The sequence below is a fragment of the Poecilia mexicana genome, unplaced genomic scaffold (genome assembly GCF_051168715.1).
Source record: "Poecilia mexicana isolate PSO_F unplaced genomic scaffold, ASM5116871v1 scaffold_5, whole genome shotgun sequence".
Lineage (NCBI taxonomy): Eukaryota > Metazoa > Chordata > Actinopteri > Cyprinodontiformes > Poeciliidae > Poecilia > Poecilia mexicana.
Genome location: NW_028263374.1, coordinates 12,091,054 through 12,116,700, shown reverse-complemented (window position 1 = coordinate 12,116,700; position 25,647 = coordinate 12,091,054). Strand labels below are relative to the sequence as shown.

The window sequence follows — 25,647 nt, the reverse complement described above, 5'->3', positions numbered from 1 at the left end:
TTTTTTGCTTCATATTTATAATATATATTTAATGCCTAATAGTTAATGTATTGAAACATCTGTAAGTTTTACATCTTCATCCCGACACATGCACAATACGAACAAAAGTACATAATATATATATACATCATGCTCTTGTTCACTCTAAAGTACGCCAGTGTAAAAACACATAGTGCCAACTTTCCAGCTTATTACCTACAAAAAACCTGTACTATTTAAATACTATTTAAACAAAAAGAACCAATTAGTAAATTATACAAGGACACCAAAAACAGCTTCTACAACTACTGCATAATTTTATCTCTTAACAAGCATAGAAGAAAAAATGAGTCTGTTAACAGATTTACATTTTATGTTTAATAACTCGCAAAAAATCAGAATCTCTGTTTGAGAATTTAGTTTTTTACATTTCTTCCTTCTTACCCAAAATACCCTAAAGTTATACAAATATTTAAACATTTCATCAGTTTATATTGCCGTCCTTATCGCTCAACAGTCTCAAAAGTTTAAACTGTTGCATACCAAAATCTTTTGCAAAAGAACAATACAGATTCTTCCTGTCCATCTGTAAAATATTGCATGCAGCAGTAGGATTAGCATGTTAACTGATGTAGTTTTATAATTTTAGGAATCATATGGAAACGGATTCATTTGAAAACCTTCAATTTATTCAAAAACCTACTCTGCAGAAAGAGAAGATTTTTGGACTTGGGCTGAGTCGATACCTTTTAGATCCCCATCTCATTTTCTGCCCCAAACACAGGCAAAGAGCACGAGGCATTTCTTCCCTCAGGTAACATGACAGTGACGGAGACCAGCCTGATATAAAAAGCTTTGAATGAGTCAAATCCGCTCCTTCGTCCACAATAACAACTTCACTGTTTAATTATGCCAATTTGAGATTAGGACGAGGAAACGATCAAATCTTTTATCTAATCTCTTTCTCTCTAATTGTAGCAGTTCGGCAGTTTAAGGTTTAAATAAAGAGACAGCATAACTTTCGGGTTGTTACATAACAATGTGGCAAAAAGTATAATACAAAGTCCTTTTCACTGAGGTGGTGTCAGTTTTGTCAAACATGGTGTTAATGTTGGCAACATTTTTGACCAGAGCAAGGCGACACCGTGCGCCTCTCGGCCGCAGATGACTGCTGCCCTGGCGGCATCCAGACACTTGACATCTGATCAGACTGTACACCTCGTACTGGTCCTCTGGATTTTGGCACTGGCAGATAGAATGGAAAAAGGGATACAGGGGGAAAAGAGGAGGAGGTAAAAGCAACATTAGCCGGCACAGAGACTTCCTTTTTGTTACAAAATGGCACGGGCAGCCTGTTGTAAAAGCCTCGTATGACGTGATGAGCAGATAAGTCTGGTTTCACGAGGAGAACAAAGACGGATGCGGCGGTTCGTTGTAACCGAGAGCATGTTTTATATTTGGTTTAAAAACTGCACATCTCTTCTGAAAGTCAGGATTTGTTCTTTGTGACCCGCGACTATAACAAGTCAGGCATGCGGCCCCTTCATGTTTCCCAAACCCAAACTCAAAATACCACCTCATGCCAACGTATCTCCTGCTTTGAGATGCGGCGTTTCTTGACACCATCTTTTTCCAAAAGTAGAAAGTTACCATCTGGAGCTGCCATTGCCTCTTTGACCTCTGACCTGACATACAACACTGCTTTTAGGAACAAACCATGGCCTGTGTAAGGCCTGACATTAATCATGATTTGTAAACAAACCTCCCAGACTAAAATCATTTGAAAAAAATGATCCATGCAGCAGAAAACAAGAGGCTTTGCATGACTTTGCTAACCTGATGTTTTCATTGTTACTTATAAAGTACAGAGTGAACTCAGGCACAGGTTCCCCTGCAGCCTCAATTTGAACAGGATAACATTACAAAGCACCTTGAAGGTGTTTTTCACCAATAAGCATCAATTAGATCATTATAGCTAAATCTGCTTTGCATCGTAACCTCTAAAATAATGCGTTTTCATTTTACAAATTTAATTGAATTAATTTTTTAGTACGACAGTGCATCAACGTATTTCATAGCCCTAAATATCTCTGATTTAGCAAGATGCTAATTTGCATCCATGGCCCCAAAAACATAAAAGTAACTACAATATTAAGACAATAAAAATACAAGAATGCAAGACAACATTCTGCAAACAGGAGGATCTTTTTCATCGTTAGTTGAAGACTTTTCTCTGCTCTGTTTACAGTTGATATCTTAATGTGCTCCTAAAAGGGAGGAAATAATTATTTCATCTCCTGCTATTTTATAAATTCTCAAATAATATGTTTTTATAGCTTTATATCACTGTAAAGGTGCAGAATATAAATTATTAATAATCCAGAAAAAAGCATTATGTAAAGGTTAAGATTAATTAATTAATATTTGTTGAGAGAAAAAACTTTTTGATGGTAAAATGTAACATAATTAAATCAGTTTTGCTCTTTACTGAAATGCTGCAGATCTTCAGTGTTTCTTGCCGTTTGGTGACTCAAAGCTCCTTCGACAGATTTTCTGAGGGACTGAGACAGACCTGCCCACTTAGTGACCTTAAAGTGCTTCTTGTTTAGTTGGTCCTTTATTCCCTCAGTGACTTGCTTTAAGAATTAGATCCATCCACAACCCATCAACAATGTTCTGGCTCATGGAAGAAGATTTTCATCCAAGATATCATCAGTCACTAGCCTCTCAATGTGCCGTAATCGCGACAAATAATGCAAATTTTATGAATTACTGCAAACATGGTATTAATTCCTCAAAATGTCTTAACAGACCCCTGCAACCTCTTCAGGTGAGGTTTTATTCTAGCGTTCGGCTACAGTCTCCTTACAGTTTCAACTGTTGTTTTGTGACGAAAGTTACAAAGTCAAAAAGGATCAATTATCATCGATAATTCTTCTTTACATTCTGTTGTGTACAACTCTTTTACCAAAACTACAGATGTGACAAAATGGGACAGTAGAGACTCATGATTTAATCACTCAATATGTTTCATTTTGTTCAATTAATTTTAAAAGAAATATGATGTAGATAATGGTTTAAATTGATTTCTCTTCATTTTCTCTTCTTGTCACTTTACAATAAGTAACTTGAATTGGTTAGCATACTTAATGTTAAGTGACGCAACTTCAAATCGAACGCAGCAATAAGTAATGCAACCAAATTTAACAGTAAGTATTGTGAAAATGACACAAAAATAAGCAATGCAATGTAATATTAGGCATCTTTATATGACAATAAGCAATGAAAACTTAATTTTACTTATGTACCATAACTTAATGCAGCTTAGCTTGACTTAGCTCCAGTTAAGTAAAGTGACATGCAACATGGGAATGTTAAGTAACATAACTTATAGTAATGTAGCTAAACTTAAAATGTAATGTTAGAAAATGTAAATTAATTCAATGTAACATGATTAAAAGCAATATAATATAATGTAAAGTAAAGCGACGTAATTTACCAGGAACTAAAGTAACGCATTGTATCTCAACTTTAAGAGAAGGTGAAACGTAGCAGTATTTAATGTACCTACAAGTAACGTAATGGGATTTAACACTAAATAACAATACTGTGGTGTAACAGTAACACTTTGCAACATGACGAAGCTTCAGTAGCAGTGGAAGAAGTATGATGTGTGATGCAGATGAAGAGATTTTCAGCCACAAACGTAGCAATTCTCTGAGAATAGATAAAGCAAGACAGCAGCCTACTTGGAGCAGATGGATAAAACTGCAGTCCAAGGCCAAGTCCAAGCGCCACGCCTTCCCTCTGAGTGCAGTTGCAATTAGACGAAGCGCTTTCAATCTCAAACAAAGCTTGCATCCACTTTCGCTGACTTATTGTCAAAAGATAAAAACTAGAAGCAAAGAAGCCACGGGTAGCACAATCGAATCATGCAGTTTGCCACTAATGGATCTGCGTGTGAGTAAGAGAGAGCAGCTGATTGCCGGAGATGTCATTGTTCCAGAGGGAGGAAAGCTAATAGGTTTGTTTGTGAGGATGCTGCACCTGCTGTTTGTTGACGGACTGAGCTGTAAATAACTTTGAGAAGCAGCTCGGTGCCCCGTGGTGACTCCAGTAATTACTTCTCCATGAGTCCTGCTGCAATATCGCTTTTTGAAACACACACATGTACAAAGTACTTTGAGTACACGCTATAAGGTGCCCTGTGAAATCGTATACATGCGTGTAGATTCACGCTGCAGCATCAGGTTCTACGTGGGCGTTTAGTTGAGCTTGGAAAACCCACCATGGGTGTATTTATAGCCAGACCATTGTTGAGCCCACAGTATCATCAGTAATTGGATCTGGTCTCCCTCACTGAGAATGTCCCATGATAAACGAGACGGCGACTGTCATTGCTCATGACACCTTGTGATAACTCTATGTAACACATCACGGCATTAGGGTCTTATTCCCCCCTGGATTAAATGCACAAGTGAACGATTAGCCATCTAAACGGTCATTTTGAAGTGAGTGAGAGGAAAGGATGGTGAAACGTAGTTCAGTTGATTTGTTCTGGAGAATTCACTCAAGTTTAAACAGCAAAAAACTAAAGAAAACAAAAGGTTCTTCTTAACATATGTGAAATTGAGAGAAACTCAGTTCATCAAAAGCACAAAACAGATAAATTACGTAGGTGTAATATTATGAGCAGCTTGTCGTCTGATGATTTCAGTTTTAATGTTTGCTAAGCTCCCCTCACTGTCCTGTGCAGGATCCTAATTTGCACCATTTCCTCTCAGAATGCTGGGAACTGAGCAAACCAGTTCTTTTCCTTTTGAGTGTTAAATATTTTTCCTTTCTTTCCTGCTATACATTTCAGATGCTCAGCAGTTCAGGGCCTCCTTTGTTGTATTTTTAGTTTCGAAGTGTGTCAAATGTTTTCAATGCGGGACCAGTCTTGGCTACAGGCATGACAGTTTAACACTCTGAGTCTTTTATGGAGCCGCTCGGTAGTCGTACGTGCAGAATTGTGTTTGGTATTTTATCTATGATTATGTGCCAGGCCTTCTCTAAAAAAAGACACAAAGAAGACAGGCAGCATGCTGTGTGTGTATGTCAGCATTGATAGGGCCTTCAGAGATGTGGAAGTTACTCTTGTCATGTGCAGCAGTGCATGCCTTTACACCATCAGACATGCATCCACAGACGGTAAAGCTGATGGAATGACCGATAAGTATCATATATATGTACTGCACTGCTTTTGATGCAAATGTCAGTAGCTAGTTTTATCTACATGAATCATTTACATTGTCTAAAGAATGTAGCAGAAGCAGTGACAGGATCCATTTTTCTTATGCAGCACATTGTGGTTAGCGTCTCTCCAAAGTCTGCTTCTGATTGGTTGCTCAGCACCTTGAGACGACTCCTTCCCTGGAAGCTGCTCGGTCCTAAGGCAGGAGATTTCTGAGGCATGAGAAAACCAGAACCTCCAAGAATTAACGCCCGAGTGACTCAACAAAACCCCTGACAAAAATGAGATCCAGTTGCACCAAATATGTTTGTTTACATCGTACAAGCTGAAGTTAGGCCTATCAAAGTTTTAGCGTCAAATCGGTCTGGCATTAATGGAAGAATTGACATTTACTTCAACTGCAAGCAGATAACCTACTGAAGAGAGAATTTGAATATATCTATCAAGCACATTTGGTGCTGCTTGTGTGTGTGTGTGTGTATGTGTGTGTAGGTGTGCGTGTGTGTGTGTGTGCGTGTGTGTGTCACTATGTTGGAAACTTCTCCCTGCTCAGCCGGAGAATATGAGAATGTTACAATTATAAAACAAGATTGACAGGAGGGATAGTGTTGCACTGGCAGATGACAGATCCTGGCTGACTGCCTGATAGTTATTCACAGCAACCACCCCCTCAGCAAGCACACACACACACACACACACACACACACACACACACACACACACACACACACACACACACACACACACACACACACACACACACACGCACACACACACACACACACACACACACACGCATGGATGCATGCACTTGCATTTCAGAGAGCCCCAACCGAGGGATCAAAGCTTGAGGAGTGTCTTAGGGACAAGTGATAATGTGTGTGTGTGTGTGGATGTGTGTGTGGATGTGCATGAAAATGGGGGCTCAAGGTCAAAGCAAGCACATGGTGCAAACACACCAACACAGGCAGGTGGTCCAAAGCGGACAACCGCATCATTCAACGAGTCATGATCTAACTGCTGAAAACTAAACTCTGCTGGGCATCCTTTAACTTTTAACATGTTTTGAGTTTATTGTCAAAATACACCAAAAAACAACTTTTACCAGGCCAAGAGCTGGTCAGATGGTGCTGGAAACATGAGGAGTTGTTAAAGACAGCACCTAAAGGCTTTTACAGCGTGTGAAAACGGAGCCAGAAGGGTCTTTACTTCTGTGTACTGAATCCACTCAGTCCGCTCATTTTGGCTCGAAAACTGCTGTGGGAGGATTTTTCTGTCAGCCTCCTGAGAAACCTGCTGATAATGTGACACCATTAACAAGCTGCCGGTGGTCGGTAGGTTACAAAATACACCAGTGATGCGTTCATTTCATTTTAATGCTAACTTAATGAGCTGGGAATTTAACGCAATTTCTCACTGTTATCTGAGAAGTGCAACAAAAGTCAGATTTCTGTCGGGATACAGTGGTGATGCTTCACTTCAGTCTCTTTTATTAGTTTGGTTTTTTGATTTGTTTCTCACTTGGATTGCAGTTTCATTGTTACTGCATACACTCCTCAGGACTCATTTGGCTCTGGTTCTGGTTAGTAAAAAAAAAAAAAAAAAAGCAATAGGTAGTAAAAATACTAAATACTTTTACTTTATATGTCCAGCCATTGCATCTTGAAATTATTTAAGGTCTATTTTAACACACAAATACTCAAGTTAGTGGAAAATCAGCTTTAGTCCATTCTTCCTTTGTTGGGAGCAATCTCATGCAAATTCACATTCAAAACCAGTGTATTATTACACTAACAGGTTGATTAATGAAGTTTAAACAAACTGGGCCTTAAACCATCGTTTATAGCAGGTGAAATATGGTTATAAATATAAATAATTCGCCAATTAGGTTGCTCTATCGGTGTACTTTTGTTTCTGAGCGCAGTTTACACCCCTCACCACTGTTCCGACGCGATGTTTATGTTGAATCGCCATAAAGAAGTTGGTTCTTTTATTTTGAAGGCAGCTTTATAGGAAGTTATTTACCTGACGTACGGTGTGATGACGTCATGGATCTGAAAAACAGGGGAACAAAAATGCGGATCTTCTGCTCCTTCAGTCCGTCACTGTTCCGCTGTTGGAAAAACTGTAAGTCCGAATAAACGCTAATTTTAATCAACCTTCTCTAGGAGTGACAGGATTTATTCTTTAGAAAGAGTCGGAAAACAAATAGTTGGCTTAGAGAAAGCGAGGCCCAATTAGAGCAAATTGCACAACTGTGAGTCAGCCTAACCTAGAGCGTATGGTTGCTGTGATTTTCTCAACTTAAGATAAGCGATGAGGAAGTGCAGAGCAAAATAAAACACTACCAGAAGTGGGCATTTAATTTTTCTGTAAGGCAGGAATTTCACTTCTGCTGTGCTAAGAATAATTCTTACCTCAGACACCCTGTTCACACCTTTTCCAAGTTACTCGCGCCATACAGTTTGACACAGAGTTTGTTTTGGTATTTTTTCATTCAGCCGTAGAGCTGGCTGCTTGACTTGGAAAAACGTAAAATTAGCGGATCGCTGGTGTCTACCTGGGCAACACCTTGGCCATGCATGCAATTTAGAGGAGGGGGTTTTCAAAGTGTGGCGTCCTGTCCAGGATGTACCCCGCCTCTCGCCCGAAACGACCCCGATAGGGACAAAGGTGTACAGAAAATGGATGGATGGATGGATGGGTTTTCAAAGTGTGGGGCGTGTCCCTCCTTTAGGGCGTGACATGAGGGAAATTAATAAATAAAACAATAGCAGCACAAAGTAACTGAAAACATTTAGCCAACTTCACCACGCCTATGCCTGAGACTAAATGGATATATTTTTAAAGCTCTGGTGAGTTTGGACAAGAAAAATAAAAAATAAAATGAAATACTTAAAAAGTATGACTACGATTGTTTTAAGTCTGAATTTTAATGGGCTGAATCTGAAGGTTCTCCAAAACCACGGTGTTGTCTGTGTAGCATAGTTGATTCTGCACACAGCTATATCTGCAAAGCCTCAGGAGGAAGCCGAATTACCCACGCAAGTACAAGAAGATCATGCAGGCTTCATGCTGAGAGACCCCAGGCCGGGATGCTAACCACTGCGCCGCTGCACAGCTCATGTTTTTAAATGTCAAACTGAATCATATTCCAAAAAAAAAAAAAAATTATTATTTTGTTTTCTGGGAACATAGAAATATGAATTTGTTTTTGTTTTATTTCTCTTAACAACAAAAAAAGCCATCCTTTAAGTTTTTAATCAAACAGCAAATAATTCAGACATATTTGTTTTTCTTCACAAGACAACAAATGAAAATATCATCTGTCGTCTTTTTCCATTTTCACAAAGGTCACTGCACACGTCTGTATTGCAGATTGCAATGTAGCTTTTTTTTCTACTAAAGGAGTTTCACTTCTCTGTTTTCAAAAGCTACTTCCTTCTGTTTGACTGTTTCATATACCAACTTTGTGCAGTTGCATTAACAGAACTTCGTGCTTCAGGCCAATGTCCAGTGTTTTCCAGTCTTCAAATCCAGTTTGAAGTCTGGATTTAGGATCCGTGAACAAGTTGTAGACTCTGCAAGGTAACTGGCCTTTAAGTTTACAATCAGTGTTTGTTTTTTTTATTTTTAAATGGCAGGAAGTTTGGATGACTTTGAGGCCTGATTGCAGCTTTTTTGAGGACAGACAGTCACACGAGGGGTAAGTGAGCCATTGTTCATGTGCGACATGAAACAGATGATTGTAACTGGCTTATAGCTAACAGAATATCAACAGAGAGCAGTTCCTTCCGTGATGTTTGGGCACTTAATTAAACTGTCTATGAAATCCTAGGGTTTAGAGAAGTCTTATAAGATAAATCTCCATATTTTCTGTTGTAAATGTGTGTTTTAAATGGCAGCAACCAGTGCTTGTATCTCTCTGTAAAGTGCATTTAACCAGATGAAGACAAGTCTGCACAAAGTGGTTGATTCATATGACAGAACGTAACGTCTCTTTCTTCCACACGTACCATTTCACATGTTGCCAAAACAGCTCAGTTTGTGTCGTGTGTAAACAGTTGTTTGCTGTGTCCCTTACATAACTTTTTACAATCTGACTTTCTCAGCTGTTCTCTTCTAAAATATAAATTTGTAGCGTAAACTCCGAGTAGCTGTTCTACCAGCAGTTTGTCCCACCCGAGCCGAGAATCTCTGCAGCTCCTCCAGAGTTGCAGAAATTACTAGTTCGGTGGTCAGTATAGGTGGATGGACAGTTTAGCTGTAGAGTTGGGAAGTTAATGTACAATTTGTAATTATGCTTTACAGTAAGGATTGTGTTGTAGCGTTCTAATTAATGATGGTTGCAAACCCCCAAAACTAACTTTTTAATATTTTAATATTGAACTGTGGATGTCAGATTTTGTTGTTATAAGAATAAATATCACCAAATCTTGTGATAAAATCTGAAGCCCAAACGGCCGATCTCCAGTTTCACGTTGCGCTCCAACAGAACGGCGTTCAGTGATAAGTTCAGAGTTGGGGATGTTGGTTTATATCCTAACTCGTCTTCACAGTTCGTCCCTCACCTCTCGGCTTTGTTTCTTGGTTTGTTTATTCACTAATGTTCTCTAAAACATTTGAGGCCTTCAGGGAGCAGCTGAAATCACACAAATTACACACAAAAGACTCTGTGGTGATGGTCGTAGCTGACCCAGTGATGCTGACTGTCTGCAGAGCCCTGAGATGGAGGACGCGTACAGTGAACTTTACCAGCAGTTTCTTCGCCTCAGGTCGTTGTGCCTCAGACAGGCAGCTCTGCTTCAACGGCTCACAACAGCCCTGCAGAAACAGCAAGGTATGAGTTTTCATTTCAGTGCTAACCAGCAGCGCTCCAATCACTCAAAGTAACCTGTAAACAAACATTTGTTTTGTCCAGGGGTCTCTGTTTCAGAAGTAGAAGTGAGCGATCTGATTTCTATCCCGGTCCAGTGTTCCCATGAGGTCCCTGCGTTTCTGTACGAAAAGCCTCAACCGCTGACGTCTGCGGGACCAGACCCCACGCCGCCGCACGGGGCTGAGCACGCTTCCAGAAATGTTGGCTGCGCCTCCGGTGTCCTTGCTGACGGAATGTCGAAGCTCAGCGTGAACATGCCTTGTCAGAGGAAGCAGGATGCGAAGACGGAGATGTTGAACCCGTTCGTGTTCAATACGGAGTTCTCGAAACTCCACGCAGATTCAAAGCCTTCAGAACAAAACGGCCCTGGTGAACGCAGAGCTCCGTACATGGTGAGCGTCTTCTGCTCAGAGATGTGTGGTTGTTGTTGTGTTGTTTTTGTAAAGTTTTGATCTGTTTCAGATGCCGATGACGGATGGAGGCCTCCTGAACCTGTCTGGAGGAGCCATGATGTCTGACGTGGCGATGCACTCGCATGTTTGTGACTTCTGCCAAGCGGTTTTTCCCGGAGACTCGACCACACGAGGAGAGTTCCTGCGTCACCTTCACACCCATGTCACATAGACCAAAGACAAACACTACAGTTGAAACGTATTTCCCCTCTGTGGATCTCTTCATTTCTACTTTTTTTTTTGTTTGTTTTTTAGGTCAATAAATTCGCCTTAATGTTAGAGAAAGAAACCCTGAGCAAAAAGCAAATTTTAAATGACAATTTCTTTTATTAATGTGACCTGTCATGCTTCCTTGAACAGGTTATATTAGATCTATGGTTGATACAAAACATGCTCAATACATTTTTTTGCACAAATTCTTTCTCTGATAACGAGATTTTAGTCTGCTTAGTTCTGAGCTGTTTTAGGGTGTCTTGTTACTTTAAATCCAAATAAGCTACTGCTGACCTCAACTCAACATTTGCACTCGCATGTAAAAATGGCTGCAAACAACCGTACATCTTTGAAAAGCAGAAGTAGAGCCTCCTGCACAACCAACAACAATGCAGCAAGCGGTTTCTAAATTTTAACAACAAAACACTAGTCTTTTCCAGTAGCCATTGTAGATATTGCAGTAAAAACCAGCTGACCAGATGTGCTGGAGCTCAGCTGGGGGTTGCTAGGTGAGGGGTGGTGCCCACTGATTTGTGACATTAAATTCTGACAAAAAAAACAATCTGGAGGCTGCATTCTGTGTTTAGTCAAGTCATGCTTCATAAAATTTGTTACAGAATGTGGAATGAAATGAAAATATTTAATTCTGACAGGGGGCAAATACTTTTTCAAGTTACTGCAGGTCTTCTCTCACTGACATTAGACTGATGGTGCATGCACACCTCTGGTCACACAACCTCTGGAAAGTGTGTCATTAGCTATAGCGTGAAATGAATAGGAACTGGTTGTTAAGCATTAGCTGTGTGTGCGCGTTGTTTGAAGTGTTTTACTCAGGGTTTTACTTGTCCTTTGCATGTGGGTGTAAATAAATTTTCAATTGAACAAAAATCTAGAGACATTTGTCTCATTACTGGGAATTTATGTCATAATTTTGACATGCAGGTCTTTGGCAAATGACCCCAAATCATCTGCATCAAGAACAAGGTTCAACGAAACAAAGTTCTTTACTCAGGTCCTTTCACTGGTTTCTGATTTGCTGGTTTTCACACGGAGCAGCAAACTGCTCCATAGAAAGCTGGAGATCGGGCTCTGATAAACAGAACCACAGCATCTGCAAAAAGCAGAGACCCAATCCTAAGGTCCTCGCCTTGACTGCGCCTAGAAAGTCTTTCCAGAAGTTATGACCAGAAACAAAACCGACTTGTTTCTGGTCGGAGCTTGGGCCATGCTCTGCCCATGCGGACCAATCTCTGACTTTGGTATTGACCCGGTACTGGACGCTGCTGTGGTGGTCCGGTACCAGGCCTCCTGTGTTCTGGAGACCTTTGGATCTCTGTGGCTCTTATCTCCTCCATGTTTGTTCTTATGGAGACTCCTTGTCTATGAGAGAGCTCACTAACACACATAGGTGTTTGGAATCGTGTATTAATTACTATTCTGTGTTTTTCAGTGATGTTGTTATTGTTATATGTTTTTTTTGTTGCTGTTGTTTCTTGGTTTTGTGTTTTGCTCTCTTTCTGTAGGTGTAGAAGGAGATTTCTAGGTTGTCTTCTTGTACTCTCTTTATCCTTCTTTCTCTATTCATATCTCTTTGCCTTACTTCTCCTTTCTTTCCATCACACAGTGATGGAAAAGAAAGGGCAATAATGTTTTAAACCAAACCAAGTGGCCAGTGGGAGAGCATCGCCGGAGCTGCTGCTGTAGTTATGTAATTTCTTGCTTAATTTTTAACACTCCTCAACAATCCTTGAAATGTTGAGGTAATCTTATATGCTAATTCAACCTCTGCTTACTTCAACTGTCCTTGTGCTGCTTGTCATCGGATCGGCTGTCTGCTGCTTCGCACTGTTACTGAAGAAAGAACAGGAACTAAAAATAGATGCAAAGATTAAACTCCAATTAGCAGCGTTGACAGCTGAATGACGATAACGGCTCCTTTACTGCTGCCAGATTGATTTTATAATCAGACGTTGAGATCTTGAACACAATTTCTGTTGTATCTTCAAGATTAAAAGGTATTTATCATTACAGAACCTTTACAATTAAATGACAATCAAAGCGTTAAACACAGAGTGAAATGTAAATGATTGATAGATGCAGTCAAGGTTAATTAGATTAATAATCATAAACCAATCTGAAGGGCGAGTTCATTTTTCTTGGAGTTATCTTTATTATATGTTAAAAGCTGATGATTGCTGTATGTTTCACAGCATTGCATTTTATTTAAATTTCTAAGACATGTCAATGAGAACTCGGTGAGATCAGTGAATTGTTATAATTCATGCAGTTTTTGAGCATAAATAACTCGTTAAAGGTCAGGAACTCAGAGACATTTAGACTTTGACTATGCCATTTTTTAGCCTTTCAGATGTGGATCTACAGGTGTTCTTTCATGAGTGTAAGGTCTTTTTTTTCAAAATCTCTCTTTCTTACTGTTTACTCAATGCCATGCTATTTTTTTTAATTATGTAAAGCACTTTGAAATGCCTTGCTGCTGAAATGTGCTATTCAAATAAAATTTGATTGATTGATTGATGACCTCATGATACCATCGACGACAGTCCAGACCTTCATGCTGTCGGCTCCATGTGTGTCACTATGATACTCTTTTCCTTAAATCCTCTGTTGGTTTTTTACTAGAAGTTGCCACACTTGTAGCTTTACACTTTTGAAAAAGTTTCTCTTTTGCATTGTCAGTTCATATAATATTTTTTGTGGATCAAAAGTTTTTTTTTTTTTTTTTTGGTAAATGTCAAACAAGCTTCTGTGTCATTTTTATTCAGCAGGAGTTTTGTTTTTGGTCCCATTGATGCAGTTTTTGCCCAATCTCTGTAATTTTTTGGATTTTGTTCTTGTTTCTTTTGTGACATGCAGAGTTTGTAAGGCTCTCTTGTGGAAAACCAGCTGCTCCAGAAAAGCTTCCCTACTGTTTCATCTTTTCTCCATTTCTCCTTTCTTTTTTTGAGATGTTGATGTTTGACAGGATCTATTTAAGTGACTTATAGACTGCACTGTTATCAGGCCTGGGTGTAGTTCATAAAAATCAAACAAAAATTAGTGGTTACTTCTGTTAAATCCAGCAAAGTTATTTTAAGAGATGTGGAAAAGGAGAGTTCACGTAGGTGAAAACTCCAATCTAAGGTGTGTATGTGCTCTGCAAAGAGAAGGCGTGTATGATATTAAAGCGAACACCATGGAGAAATATGAATTTTCTTGCAAGTTGCGAAGGTGTTTCGGCGCGGATGAGCAATCTTTCCATCCCCACAGGGCCGTGACGCTTCATAACGCTTTGGACTTTTTGAACTCGTTTTGCTGGGACTTACTTTAACTCGCGCAGTAGTTTTAAATCCTACAGAAGAATTTGTCTGGTTAGTACCAGGTTTGCTCTTGGGCGTCGTTTTGCAGTCCGATGACTGCGGATGACATGAGCTGCGATGATGAGTCACAGCAGCATCGAAGCGTCAGTGCAACGAACAGGACAACAGCAGAAGTGTTGCTGGCTGAGTGACGCAGCTCCTGCTGCCTCATCCACACTTCAGAGCTGTTAAATTAGCAGGAGGAAAAAAAGTCACTCTTGGTAGAAAGAACTACAACACTGACTTAAATCATAACATTTATTAGGATATAACAAAATAAATTATCTGTCTTGCAACGTACACTGAGGATGATTGTAATGCTCAAGAGACGGGTAGGTGTAACCGATGCACAGCACGCTACCTCACTGATAGTTCTGCAATTAGTCTACAAAATCTGTTATATTTATAGCCGTCGACATAAGCTAACACCTAAACTCTGCTGCCGAGGCCGGACGGGGTGATGAGTTTAAAATAAGCTGCTGCATCAAGAGAGAATAGCATCATTTAGTCTCTCTGAACCTCTGAGTTTTCCTAAAATACAAACTGAACAAAAAATAATAAATCACCTCCCCCCCCAAAAAAATCACATCTGTCTTTAAAAGACACAAAAACATTACAAACGGATCAACTTACAAGTCAAAGACCCTATTTCTGAACAAGTGTGTCAAACATCCTTTAAAACGAAGAACCTTTCAATGTAGTTTTAAATGCAGTGCTCCCAACAAATGTACAGTTTAACCTTTAGTGACATTAAACTCTGAATGGGACAAAGTCAGAGTGCGCCCAGACTGTGTCGCTCCAAGCCTCAGTGTTCTGGATTTAGCAATTGGATTAAGAAAATAAATACATGTACATAATCTTGGGGATGGCAAAATGGATTAAAAAAAACAACAAAAAACATCCAATCTGTTATTTGTGCAGCAGAAAATTGTGTGTTTATGACAGAAGTCAAATCTGATGGATGAGCTAACGAACTCGCTTTTTGAAATTTTAGTCAACACCGACTAAAAAAGAAACACTTTTTAGCCTCAACATGCAACGTCTTGCAAAAACATTCATCACACTTTAAATGTTTTCAGATTCTGGAGCAACAAACTCCAGTGCATTTCAATAGGATTCAAAATTCAATTCAGTTTCAAAAATACTTTATTAATCTCACAGGGAAATTAAATCAAATTAATTTTATTTTATGTGATAGACCAACAACATGTAGTGCTTGGTTATCGCAGATTGCTGATGACTTTCAAAAATCTTTACTAATGAAAGTTAGAAAATTTGGCACAAATAGTTAAAAAGAAATTCAGCAAGTTGAGTTTATAAAAATGCATAACAGACTTCTCAGATTTTCATTTGTTAAAAAAATTAAATCATGTATTACTTTCCTTTTAATTGAGTAATTAGGAAGTCAAACTTTGATTTTTGTAGCACCTCTCAAAATAAAAACTAAATGTTTTTATTTAGTTTTTAAGTAAAAACTAAATAAAAAAATCTGGCACATAAAAACATGCCAGATTAATAAAAACTGTATCAGTTGAGGTTTTAAAGAAACCACTCAGCAGCCCCAGCTAAGGTTTCAAGAGAATATGGAAAAGGTGATTTCTCTCTGTTTTAGTTTTCAACTTTATGTGGGGCTCCATCAACATGCTGCCTTTCATGAGAGGCACTTCTTCATTGTATGGTATATTTTGTTGGTCTATCACATAAAATATAAATAAATCAAAATAAAATGTATACAAATTTTCAGTAGTATGAATATTTTGCAAGGTGCTGCATGTGTCAGTCTCCTCTGAGTTAGTTTGACCTCTACACTTCTGACCTCTGACCTAAACAAAGCGTTTTCCTGAGTGAATAGCTCCGGAGCCTTAAGCAGCAAATTGCAAAGCAAAGAGATGTTTGCTGAACGCGCATCTCCTCTGCAGTGTCGCTCAGTGTGGAGGAACTTCAGAGCGTCCGTTTCCCAAAGTTGCAGTGCCCCCTGCTGTGTGAAGCGCGTTTCATCTGTGGCAGGCGGATCCTCCAGCGCACAGCGGCACTGGCAGCAACATAAACATTTTCCCTGACAGAACACAGCTAAACTCTGCAGGACACTAAAACAGAGACGGGGTTTCCTTCCATCTAACAGATATATAAAAACAGAAACATTTAGATCTTAATTTACAGCGGATTCGTTTACAAGACAATGACGGGGCCTATTTAGTCGGATCCTTGCAGAGTCTTAGATTTACAGTTTGAGTTGGAGTCCTCTCTCTCTGAGCACAGCTCCCCTGACGGGCTGCGGGTTTCACTTTCCTCTGTGGTTGGAGGTGATGGTTGGCTCTTTGGTGACACAAGGGCTACTGCTCCGGCACGCTGTCATCGAGATCGCCCGTTCCACTTTGATGTCATGGTCTGGGGGGAGACGTGGGTTTGAAAATGAGACTAGAAACAAAAGTTAACTCAAACAGGAAGTATGTAATTGACCGCTACAGAGCAGTGTTTAGGTAAAGGCTATCAATAACAACTTCGATGCTGATCTCAGTGACTGCAGCGTTGAAATTACTGGCTTTTCACGTAGTGGGGGCAGCAAAGCCGAGCATAAACACCGTTTAGAGATCCCATGCAGCTGGTGTTTAAAAGCTTTGAATGCTAGTTTGGGGGAATTCACCAGGAAGTTCTCCCACATGCAGTGTAGTCGTCATGGTTTATGTGACCAATGCAACCTGGTAGCAAAATGTCCCCAGGCGAGCAGAGACAATGGAGTGATGACTGAGTAAAAAAGGAAAAAAGATAAAGCAGAGAATACACAGAACTAACGTTTGGGTTCACTGTGTAACTATATGAGAAAGGCAGCAGATTAAAAGTAAGATTAGAAAAACACATTTTACTGATTTTTAAAAAAAATTATTATTTTGTAATTAAGAGCAACAAATAGTTATAATTATTACAAGATGCACCAACCAGCATATGTTTTTCTCTTCAGCATTTATGGGTCTTTCCTATAACCTTCCTGTTGGGAGCCATCATTAATATTCAACCAGGTTCAGGACGTAAAATTATTCCTCAGTGAGCTTAGATCATTAATGTCTTGTTCGGTGTGACAAATACACCAAACATCGGTTTTGCTCTCAGATCTAAGATGACCTTCATCACATGTAAAGCAGCGGCAGGATTTTTGGTGACTGTGCAGTTTGACGGCTGCTGCAACAAATTTTATGAATGGTTACCCTGCTGACTCAGTTTCCTTGACCTGCTCTCCCTCTCTTCTCTGATAATAAGAGCATTAACACCTGCAGCTTGTTGTCCATTTATTGGAGGACTGATATCGCTTTCAGACGCGACTCAGCAGCAGCCGTAAACTTCCACTGTACAGAGAGAAATTTGTTTTTAAATTTCCAGTTGGCACGGGGTGACATGTTCAGGTGCTGTACGATTTCTGACTACTGGCTGGGTCAGACTGTTGTGTGAGAGTTACATAAGCAATTCAAACAATTCACATAAATTGAGGCGGGATGCAATTTAGTGATATTAAGCATAACTGGTGATGACATTTTCTAGTATCTGGTGTTTAGATCATTTTATTGGTGCTGCTTTTGCCAAAAAGTGCTTTGAAAATAAATTACGTCAAAATTTTCTGTACAGTCTTTTCTACTCCATCTACTGTACTTTAAATACTGCTCACAATATCATGTCATTCACCCTCTGACCTCTAGATGGCAGCAAAGTGCTTCTTAAATGATTCCTAGTATGTGTAGAATATGTGACAACAGGCAACTCAGCAGCATTATGACTAGAAGAAGTATGAGGTGGTTTTCCCAACAGTAGTTTCAACCTTATGTATGTATTAAAGTAGTGGCTAACATAGTTAGCATTAAGCATTAGAACATAGTTAAGTAACTCTTAAAATTTTAGAATGGCTGCCAGCTTTTCTAAGATGTTCCCTAACAGAGTCTGAATGCCGTTAGAGATAAAGCTGGATTATTGTGCTGTATTTTATTCAGCCTTCCTGTTTACAACTCAAATTCCTGCTCTCTCTAAGCACACCGCAGGCTTGTTCTAAACACCTCTCTAAACAGATAATAGCTAGTTTAAATTCCTCTACTTGTTGATACTTGTTTGCTGGTAGCACTTCCAATCGGTCCTTTCACCGAATACAGAAAGATCCAACTTTTGATTTTTCTTCTGCCTGGTCGCTGATCAGAGCCAATTAAGCTGAAAACTGACTAATTCCAGTTCCAATCCTTGTTCTCATTTCTGTAGTTTTAATCCAGCAGAAACAAAGCATCTAAGCAAAAAAGGTATAATCTCTAAGTTGTTTTAAATCTTCCATAATTGGTAAAATAACAATTTAGTTAACAGATAATTCAGCCAGAGAAACAAATCCCCACAAAGACAGTATTTACCGGTTTATTCTCTGTGTTGCTCTGTGACGCTCTGTGACAGTGGAAAATGGGTTACAGCTGAACTTGTGACGTTAAGAGGAAGTGGGAGAAAGTTGAGATTAATGAGTGCTGCACATGAGGGAAACTTGAATGAGCGAGAGATAAGCAAACAGGAGCATGACAGATTGATGCCAGAGATGAAACATATGTCATGTTTTGTTATTTCCGCAGTCCTTTTGGTATAGGGAGAGGATGTATTAAAAAAAAAAACACTGTGCCATTTCCCTGCCCACAGGTTTTATTTTTGTACGCTGTCGCTTGGTGAGTCAATGCAACGCCCCTCCAATTACCTCCCACTCCATCGCCCCCACGCCCCATCCATCCCGCCCTGCAGCCCACGCGCCTAACACGCTCTGACGTCAGTCACTGCCGAAGCAGGGAGGGGGGTCCGATTCTGTCGCCCACAGAGTACTTCCTATCCCCCCTCCCCTCCCTCCACGCCTCCTCATGTCTTTGCTGGCTTCCTTCTCCGTTGCTTAATCTCTTCAGCTGACGATCGCAGCCCAGAACGACTAGCTCTGCCCAAAACACTTACTTTTTGCTTGTGATGCATCACAAAAACTAACAAGGTATTAAAGAAGTGCAATAACAGAGTAACGCTTTCTCTCCCTCTCTCGTTTTGTTTTTTTGGTCTCCCTCCCTCCTTTGCCCTCCTTCTCACACTTTTTCCTCTTAGCCTCCTCGTTTCCCCCTTCTAACTTTTCTCCTTTCCAGTCTACAGCCTGCTGGAGTTTAGCTGTGAGCGGTGGGAGGCGTCACCTCAGAGCGATTCTGACTCACTGGGGTTCAAACTGTGGAGCTATAAAATATTCATTGTTACTGGAGGTTAGGAAGTCTCTGTCTGTTATTCAGTTCTGCCCCACAACCATCTGATTCCCTTTTTGAAATTATAGTTCACGTTTTATCTTACCTGCTGAAGATAACTCTGGCATCTTCACTTAGAATAAATCTACAATATCTGGTCCCGAGGCTCCAGCTAAGAGCGAGTCTGAAGCCGGACTTCTACCATTGTAAAACAGACCCAATTTCATAAACATCATACGGGTTTATGCAAATGCCAGTTCATGCACGTGATTTTATTCATTTACAGAAAAAAATATTGTTCACACAGGAAAAGGAGGTAGGAGGTAGTGCACCAAGAATGATATTCCCGTATTGAAAGACAAACAGGTAAAGCATTTTCAGGAAGAGTAATAATATAAAATTATAAGTAAACCAGAAGAACAATGTTTTAATGGTGCATTCATTTCACCTCAGCTTGGATCTGTGAATTAGGACATATGTCGCAAGTCATAAAAACAGCGAACTTTGTATTTTATTGCATAGAAGTGTTAATTACTAGTTTATAAATGCAGCTTTCTTTGAGTTTTATGTGTACAGCAGCCAAACTGTATTCTCAACTCAGGAATACAGGGCAAATTGAGAGTTTTCAGGTTGAAATTCTGACTTCATTGCATGTTTTTGTTTTATTTTGAATGAAAATCCCCCATAAAACTCACTTCTGAGTACAGAGGCAACAAGCCATGAAGGGAATGGTGTGTTATTCATTTTCAAACATGAGGAAAATCAAGTTCTATCACATGCTTAAGTGTGTGTGTGGACTTAATGTGCTCCTGGTTCGAATAGCGCACGTGTGTTGGGATAAAGGATGTGAAAGTTACAGTCTGTCACCGTGGAGTACAAAACTTTATCCCATGATGTCAATATATATTTCTCCTCAATTGATCCTCTGAGAAGGAAATTTCACCTCTACTCTGTTTCAATCATTCATCATTATGAATGTTCATCTGTTAAAACAACACAGAATAATATTGATATTGAGTCTTTGCTATAACATCTGACTTAAGCTCAGACTGTGCCTGCTACTTGTCCTTTTAATGACAGTGTCTTCTTTTGCCTTTGAAACAAATAGCAGCTCTAGAACTGTATTAATCCTTCACTTTCCTGCTTGTAAGTTACTTAGGCCAGAAACATGTTTTGTTCTCGGTGCGTTTTTAGCACAGGAAGGTGATTGTTGGCTTGTTGCCTCATACCTAACGATCGGCGCTTTCTGTGTAAATAAATACCAAATGAAAATGGTGGCGACAGTCTAAGGCTTCATGATTTCATCAGCAGAACAAACCACTGCAGCTTTAATTTCTGTCAAAACGGTAAAAGACTGCTTTGATCTTGGCTTCTCTAGCCTCAAGGACCAAATACCTTTGATTTATGGTAAACGAGGTTGCTAAGAGAGTTTTATACCGCAGGTCAGATGTTAACTGCTTATCCGTCTCACTTCAAAAGTCCCTTTAAACGTGGGTAAGATGTTGGTTGGGTTGAACTGAAAAAGTCAGAGACTTCTTGAATATTCCTTCGTAAATCTTTAACCATCCCATTTATAATCTACCCACCTTCAAATTGAAGACATTTTTGGAATCACATTTGTTTATGCCTTCCAGAAATTTAGAAAATAACCCCTAAGTCATTCCTCCACCTTGTAGTAACAGGTTTAATCTATATATTGAACAATTCAGGTATGGGAGTCTCTGAAAAGTCACCTGCCGAGTGAGTTCCCTCTGGCCCCAGGCTGAGTTTCCCCGCCCGGTCATGTGACACCATCCGAGCCAATCGCAGGCCTTCGTCCATTAGAGTCTGCTGTATTAGATGGCGGCTCCAGCTGGCGGGGTTCGAGGCGTCAGTGTGGGGACGGGGGGACGGAGACTGGTTGCACTGGGAGCTGGAGTCTAACAGAGCAAACAGAGCTCAGCTCAGACTGTCTTTTCTTTCTTTGTTTTATTTTAAAATAATTTCTAATGTAAATTCAATGTGGAGCGTTACCAAGCGATACGCAGTCAAGGCTCTCTGCAGACAAGCTGTCTTCATCTGCTCTCTGAGTCGCTCCTTCAGATCCCTCCACTCCAAGGAGCGATGACTCAGACACGATGACCTTAAACACACCACACAAACCCGCTCATGAACGACTACAAACGAGGAGACCAGATGAGCTCTAATAAGCAGCGGAAACAGCAACAAGGATTCACCTCGTGTCTCGCTCTCTTCTGAGACAAACCGCTGCTCTCGTCAGCATTTGACCTGCAGCAGAGACAAACATGAACATGAGGTTGCACCTCTTGTTTTGGAGCTTTGAAAGTGTATTTTAACTAATTTAAAGTAACAAAGTTCAAAGTGGAAAGTAAACCTCATCAGAAAATCCCACATAAAACTTAAATTGACAAATTGTGACACTCTACCAACAGGGAAGAGTGTTTGTTACACTGATAGTTTTAGCTGAATTGACTTTTCAAAACATGAGTATGTGATTTTAAAAAGGTTACATTTTTAAAAGTTTAATTTACGATGGTAAAATTAACATACAAACCAAAGGGAAGAAAACATTTAACTTTAAATTTCTAGAGTTTTAAATATAGACCCAGTCTTTTACATTAGGAATAATTGGAAGGTTTCTTGGTTGATGTTTGCTAAAATCTTTTTTAATCTCAAAAGGTTTTCCTAAAACTTGTATAGAAATGCAATCATGAGTGAGTTTTCAATGAATATTTTTGTTACTGTGAGTTGTATATTTTTGTGTCCAACTCAACAACATCTTTCTGGAAACGGGCATAAAGATGTTTTTTATAGCGTAACATCTTCCCCTCCTTCAGATTGAAACTGTGAGACTAATACTTCACAGTGCGGTGGCTTAAATTGATACTAAAATACTACATTTTTGTATTAACTCAGCATCTTTGTGTCAAGTTCTAATTAAGCTACATTTGCATCTTCAGGTACTGGCACAGAAAATACCACAGTAAATTCAAGTTGTGGAAAAGTGAAAATACGTACACAAAGAAACGTCTGTTGAGGTCTAAATGTGGTTTCAAGGTGTTTGGGGTTGATCAGATGTGCTAACCAAAACTGACTTTTAGCATCAGGGGATTTACAAGCTGGAAAAAGTTACTTTGTCAATGTATATGTATCAGGGCTGGATAGAAAGAAGCGCAGCCCTGCTTTGAAAATGTATGAAAAATGTATCAATAGATGTCCAGTCTTTGCAAGGAGTGAGGCGTGAATGTCACTGAAATACTTACCTTGCATGTTTGAGTGTGGAGGTGTAGGCACATTTCCTGGCCACCTGTCGAGCCAGAGAAAAGAGCTCCACCCGTCTGAGCAGGAGAGCGTTGTCTCTCATGCAGAACTGGGCAGCAGCTTCATTGATGATCAACTGGGGAGGAAAAAAAAACAATACATGAAGGACTTATGGGTGCTTTCAAGCAGGCAGCTTTAGTTTTTCTGAGTTTACCTCGTGGTGTGTGAGCTGCTTTCCCTCTCTCCTCTTGGAGTCGAAGCGACCATAAATGAGGCTGTATTTCCGGATCTCCTCCTCCTTGTTTGCATCCTGCGAGCCCATTCTGAAGATGTGACCCACGGTTTTTGCCATTTTCTTGTTCATCCTCAGCAGAGTCTTTACCTCTGTGGGGTCTGACCTGGGCAGGGTCCTATAGAGTCTCTCCACACTCTCCACCACGGCCCTGGCCGTCTCCTCGTCCAGCTGCCCTCCTGGCCAGGCTGACAGGGTTACTGGAGCGAAGGACGCGGAGGGCACTGGAGATGTGGAAGGACCCGGAGGACCTGCGGACAGGAGAGGTGGGCTGTGTGGTTCCTCCTCGGCTCCAGATGCAGAGGCAAGAGCGCCATTCCCATCGGGGTCTGGGCTGAGCCAGTGTGGGTCCATGGGGGAGAGTTTTTCCCTGTAGTGTGTGTCCGGCGGCTGCGGCGACGCCTGGGAGCAGGGACTTCTCGGACTGCCGCTGTACATTGGGGTGAGACATGCCCGGTCCTCTCTCTCACAGGGGGAACCAGGCTGCCCGTTGCTCAGAGCCTTTCTGTGCCCGCCAGCTGACCCACTGGAGCCCGTCCCTTCGACTTTGAACAGCGGGATCCCCCCAAGAGGGACATTAGCGACGGGCTGACTGAAAAGGGCAGGGTTCGCCGCCCAGTCCCGGAGAGCCTTCTGCAGCCTACGCACATGCAGCGGCTTGGTGGCCATGCCAACCAGGGCCATGATTTCTAGGAACTCCTCCTCGGCAGCCTCGCAGAGCTGCTGCACGTCGTCACCGCCTTGCTGGATGAAGGTTTCATAGTAGGCCAGCAGGTTGGCCCTCTGCAGCACCCGGTAGAGTTGCAACTCCCCAAGGGTGCGTGGCAGAGACATAGCACACAGCACTGGAAAGGTCAAACAACGGAGGGGAATCGCATGAACCTGCAGAGAAAGAAGTACTGGAGACGTTAGTTACTAAAGTGAAGTCTCTGGCATGAGGTCCAAACATAAGTTCAAAAGCTTCTCCTTTGCTTTCAAGAAGTTCCTGAAGTCTTGTGCTCTAAGCAAAAACCTCTCTCTATTTTTCATGCATGCCTTTTCTCATACAACTAAAAGTATTTATATAGATATTTTTTCTTACCTTTTCAGGTTCCTTGTGAAGATCTGTTCCGTCCGCCTAAACTGGGAATATATTCTCTCCAATGTCACGGTTCGCAACTCCCGGAGCGAAACTGACAAAGAAACACAATATCAGCCAGTCTTTGAGACAGGAGCAGCACACGTTCAGACAGGAATTACTTGGATCACTGGCTCCTCTCTAAAGCTACTAGAGGAGGACACCCTGCTCGGCGTCACATCGCGCTTATTATCCTATTCGTTACTCTTACCTCTCGCCGAGAGCCTCCACGGCGCAGATTTGCCGTAGTAAATCCCCTTTGCGTATCGCTCCTCGGCTGATATCACTGGCAGAAATCCTCCTCCGGCGCACCGTATTGGTTGCTGGCTGCCTTTTTTGCCGTCTGTGTGGGCTGGAGAATGACGGGGGCGGACTGCAGCACGCCATCTGACCGAAAAAGAGCCTTCCTCTCCCGGTAGAGAGGCGGCTTTCAAATTGGAGATGTGGGTGGTGGTATAGTGGGGGCTTGAAATTAACCCTCATGCGTCTTCGAGATTAGTCCTTCATGCAGAGGCTTCAGGGGATTCCCGGAGGTTTACCGTGTCAAAAAGACCCTCCAACTAAAGAGTCATCGTGGAGACTCGCCTTTAAAATGGCCAAGAAATGAGGGGAGACTGCGTTTCATTCTTATTATTCTTAAAAAGACGGAATTTCACAAACTCCACCGCATTTTACTTGGTATTTAAATTGATAAACACAAAGTAGTAAAGTGGAAGGACAATGATCTGGATTAAATAAAATATGTATGTTTTGCAAATAAAATTTGAAAAGTGTGGCGTGGATTTAGATTCAGCTGAGGTCTTTGAGATATATCTGTCAGTGTTATGCATCTAGAGAATGAAGATTCTTAATTTAATTTATTAAATTTAACTCTGGGCTTTGACTGGACCATTCTAACTCTCATCTTGCCAGTGTTAATAGAATCAATTGGAAATAAATGGTCCCTGAAATTGAGACATGTCATTCTGTTTTGAATCAAGTTAGCAAAAAAAAAAAAAAAAAAAAAAAATCATCAAGTTGGTAAAGAGGGCTAGCCCTGTTCTACTCTGAGTCCTCTGGAGATGATTGTACAAAAAAGAGGGATGTTTGTTTTACAAAACTTTGATCAGCTTCCGTGACCCTTCTGGAGAAAAATATTGCCACAGCATCATGTTGCCTTCACCATGTCTCACTTTGGATTCTGTTGACAAGGTGACAGCAGAGTAAGTTTTCCATCACACAAACACTTTGCATATTATGTTAAAACGTTAAATTTTCCATCCCATCTGACCAGGTCATTTCTCTTTGCTTGTGTCAAGGTGTAAAATGAAAGTAACATGGCTTTTGTTCTACAAATAAACTTTGTTCAGGGGTGTTTAAGTGTCAGAGTAAAATGTGTATCATATCCCAATTAAACACAACGAAGTTTAGGATTGCAAGGTGACAAAATGTGGAAAAATTGAAAGGTTGCAAAAGCTTGGTATAAATAGCTTTAGTACTACATTAAGTTAAAACAAATACCAAAAAACTTTAATGCTTGAAAATGAATAGACTAAGATACATTTTAGTTTATTTTACTGGTGAAAAACATATTTAAAATATTCAGTAAAAGAAACAATTCCCTTTTTTCTTTGGAATAGTCCAGTTTGGCTCCTGGCTGA

General features: G+C 40.5%; 2 protein-coding genes and 1 long non-coding RNA gene across 9 annotated transcripts; 1 reads left to right on the top strand and 2 right to left on the bottom strand.

Moving 5' to 3' along the window:
• Nucleotides 1-27: 27 nt before the first annotated feature.
• On the bottom strand, nt 28-4,177 carry LOC148159645 (uncharacterized). Its single transcript, XR_015762835.1, has 2 exons — nt 3,729-4,177; nt 28-1,224 (listed from the first exon to the last, which is right to left on the bottom strand). It is a non-coding gene; the product is annotated as an uncharacterized LOC148159645 (long non-coding RNA).
• A 3,047-nt stretch (nt 4,178-7,224) lies between these two features.
• On the top strand, nt 7,225-13,290 carry LOC106906100 (uncharacterized). Of its 7 annotated transcripts, none has more exons than XM_088005521.1 (5): nt 7,225-7,342; nt 8,860-8,921; nt 9,935-10,055; nt 10,190-10,486; nt 10,557-13,290. In XM_088005521.1, the coding sequence occupies exons 2-5, from the start codon at nt 8,869-8,871 to the stop codon at nt 10,716-10,718; spliced, it is 633 nt and encodes a 210-aa protein (XP_087861647.1). In that variant the 5' UTR covers nt 7,225-7,342; nt 8,860-8,868; the 3' UTR covers nt 10,719-13,290. The 7 variants fall into 7 exon arrangements, with proteins under 7 accessions (XP_087861647.1, XP_014826678.2, XP_087861648.1 ...); XM_014971192.2 differs by having other exon boundaries at nt 7,246-7,342; nt 10,137-10,486; XM_088005522.1 differs by having other exon boundaries at nt 7,280-7,342; nt 8,694-8,921.
• A 1,069-nt stretch (nt 13,291-14,359) lies between these two features.
• nab2 (NGFI-A binding protein 2 (EGR1 binding protein 2)) lies at nt 14,360-25,264 on the bottom strand. The gene is made up of 8 exons (XM_014971197.2): nt 24,219-25,264; nt 23,972-24,062; nt 22,813-23,772; nt 22,601-22,734; nt 21,554-21,605; nt 21,351-21,459; nt 21,071-21,256; nt 14,360-16,503 (listed from the first exon to the last, which is right to left on the bottom strand). The coding sequence occupies exons 3-8, from the start codon at nt 23,722-23,724 to the stop codon at nt 16,397-16,399; spliced, it is 1,500 nt and encodes a 499-aa protein (XP_014826683.1). The 5' UTR covers nt 23,725-23,772; nt 23,972-24,062; nt 24,219-25,264; the 3' UTR covers nt 14,360-16,396.
• Between the last annotated feature and the right edge of the window lie 383 nt (nt 25,265-25,647).

What these genes read in the sequence shown, in the direction of transcription:
- nab2 (XM_014971197.2), bottom strand. Translation starts at nt 23,724, where the DNA reads ATGTCTCTGCCACGCACCCTTGGGGAGTTGCAACTCTACCGGGTGCTG. An exon ending in AGAAGAGAGCGAGACACGAG is followed by an intron (nt 21,460 to 21,553) that starts GTGAATCCTTGT and finishes GGTGTGTTTAAG; the next exon opens with GTCATCGTGTCTGAGTCATC. An exon ending in AGAGGGAACTCACTCGGCAG is followed by an intron (nt 16,504 to 21,070) that starts GTGACTTTTCAG and finishes GTCTCCCCCCAG; the next exon opens with ACCATGACATCAAAGTGGAA.
- LOC106906100 (XM_088005521.1), top strand. Translation starts at nt 8,869, where the DNA reads ATGACTTTGAGGCCTGATTGCAGCTTTTTTGAGGACAGACAGTCACAC. An exon ending in GACAGACAGTCACACGAGGG is followed by an intron (nt 8,922 to 9,934) that starts GTAAGTGAGCCA and finishes GACTGTCTGCAG; the next exon opens with AGCCCTGAGATGGAGGACGC. An exon ending in AGCCCTGCAGAAACAGCAAG is followed by an intron (nt 10,056 to 10,189) that starts GTATGAGTTTTC and finishes ATCCCGGTCCAG; the next exon opens with TGTTCCCATGAGGTCCCTGC.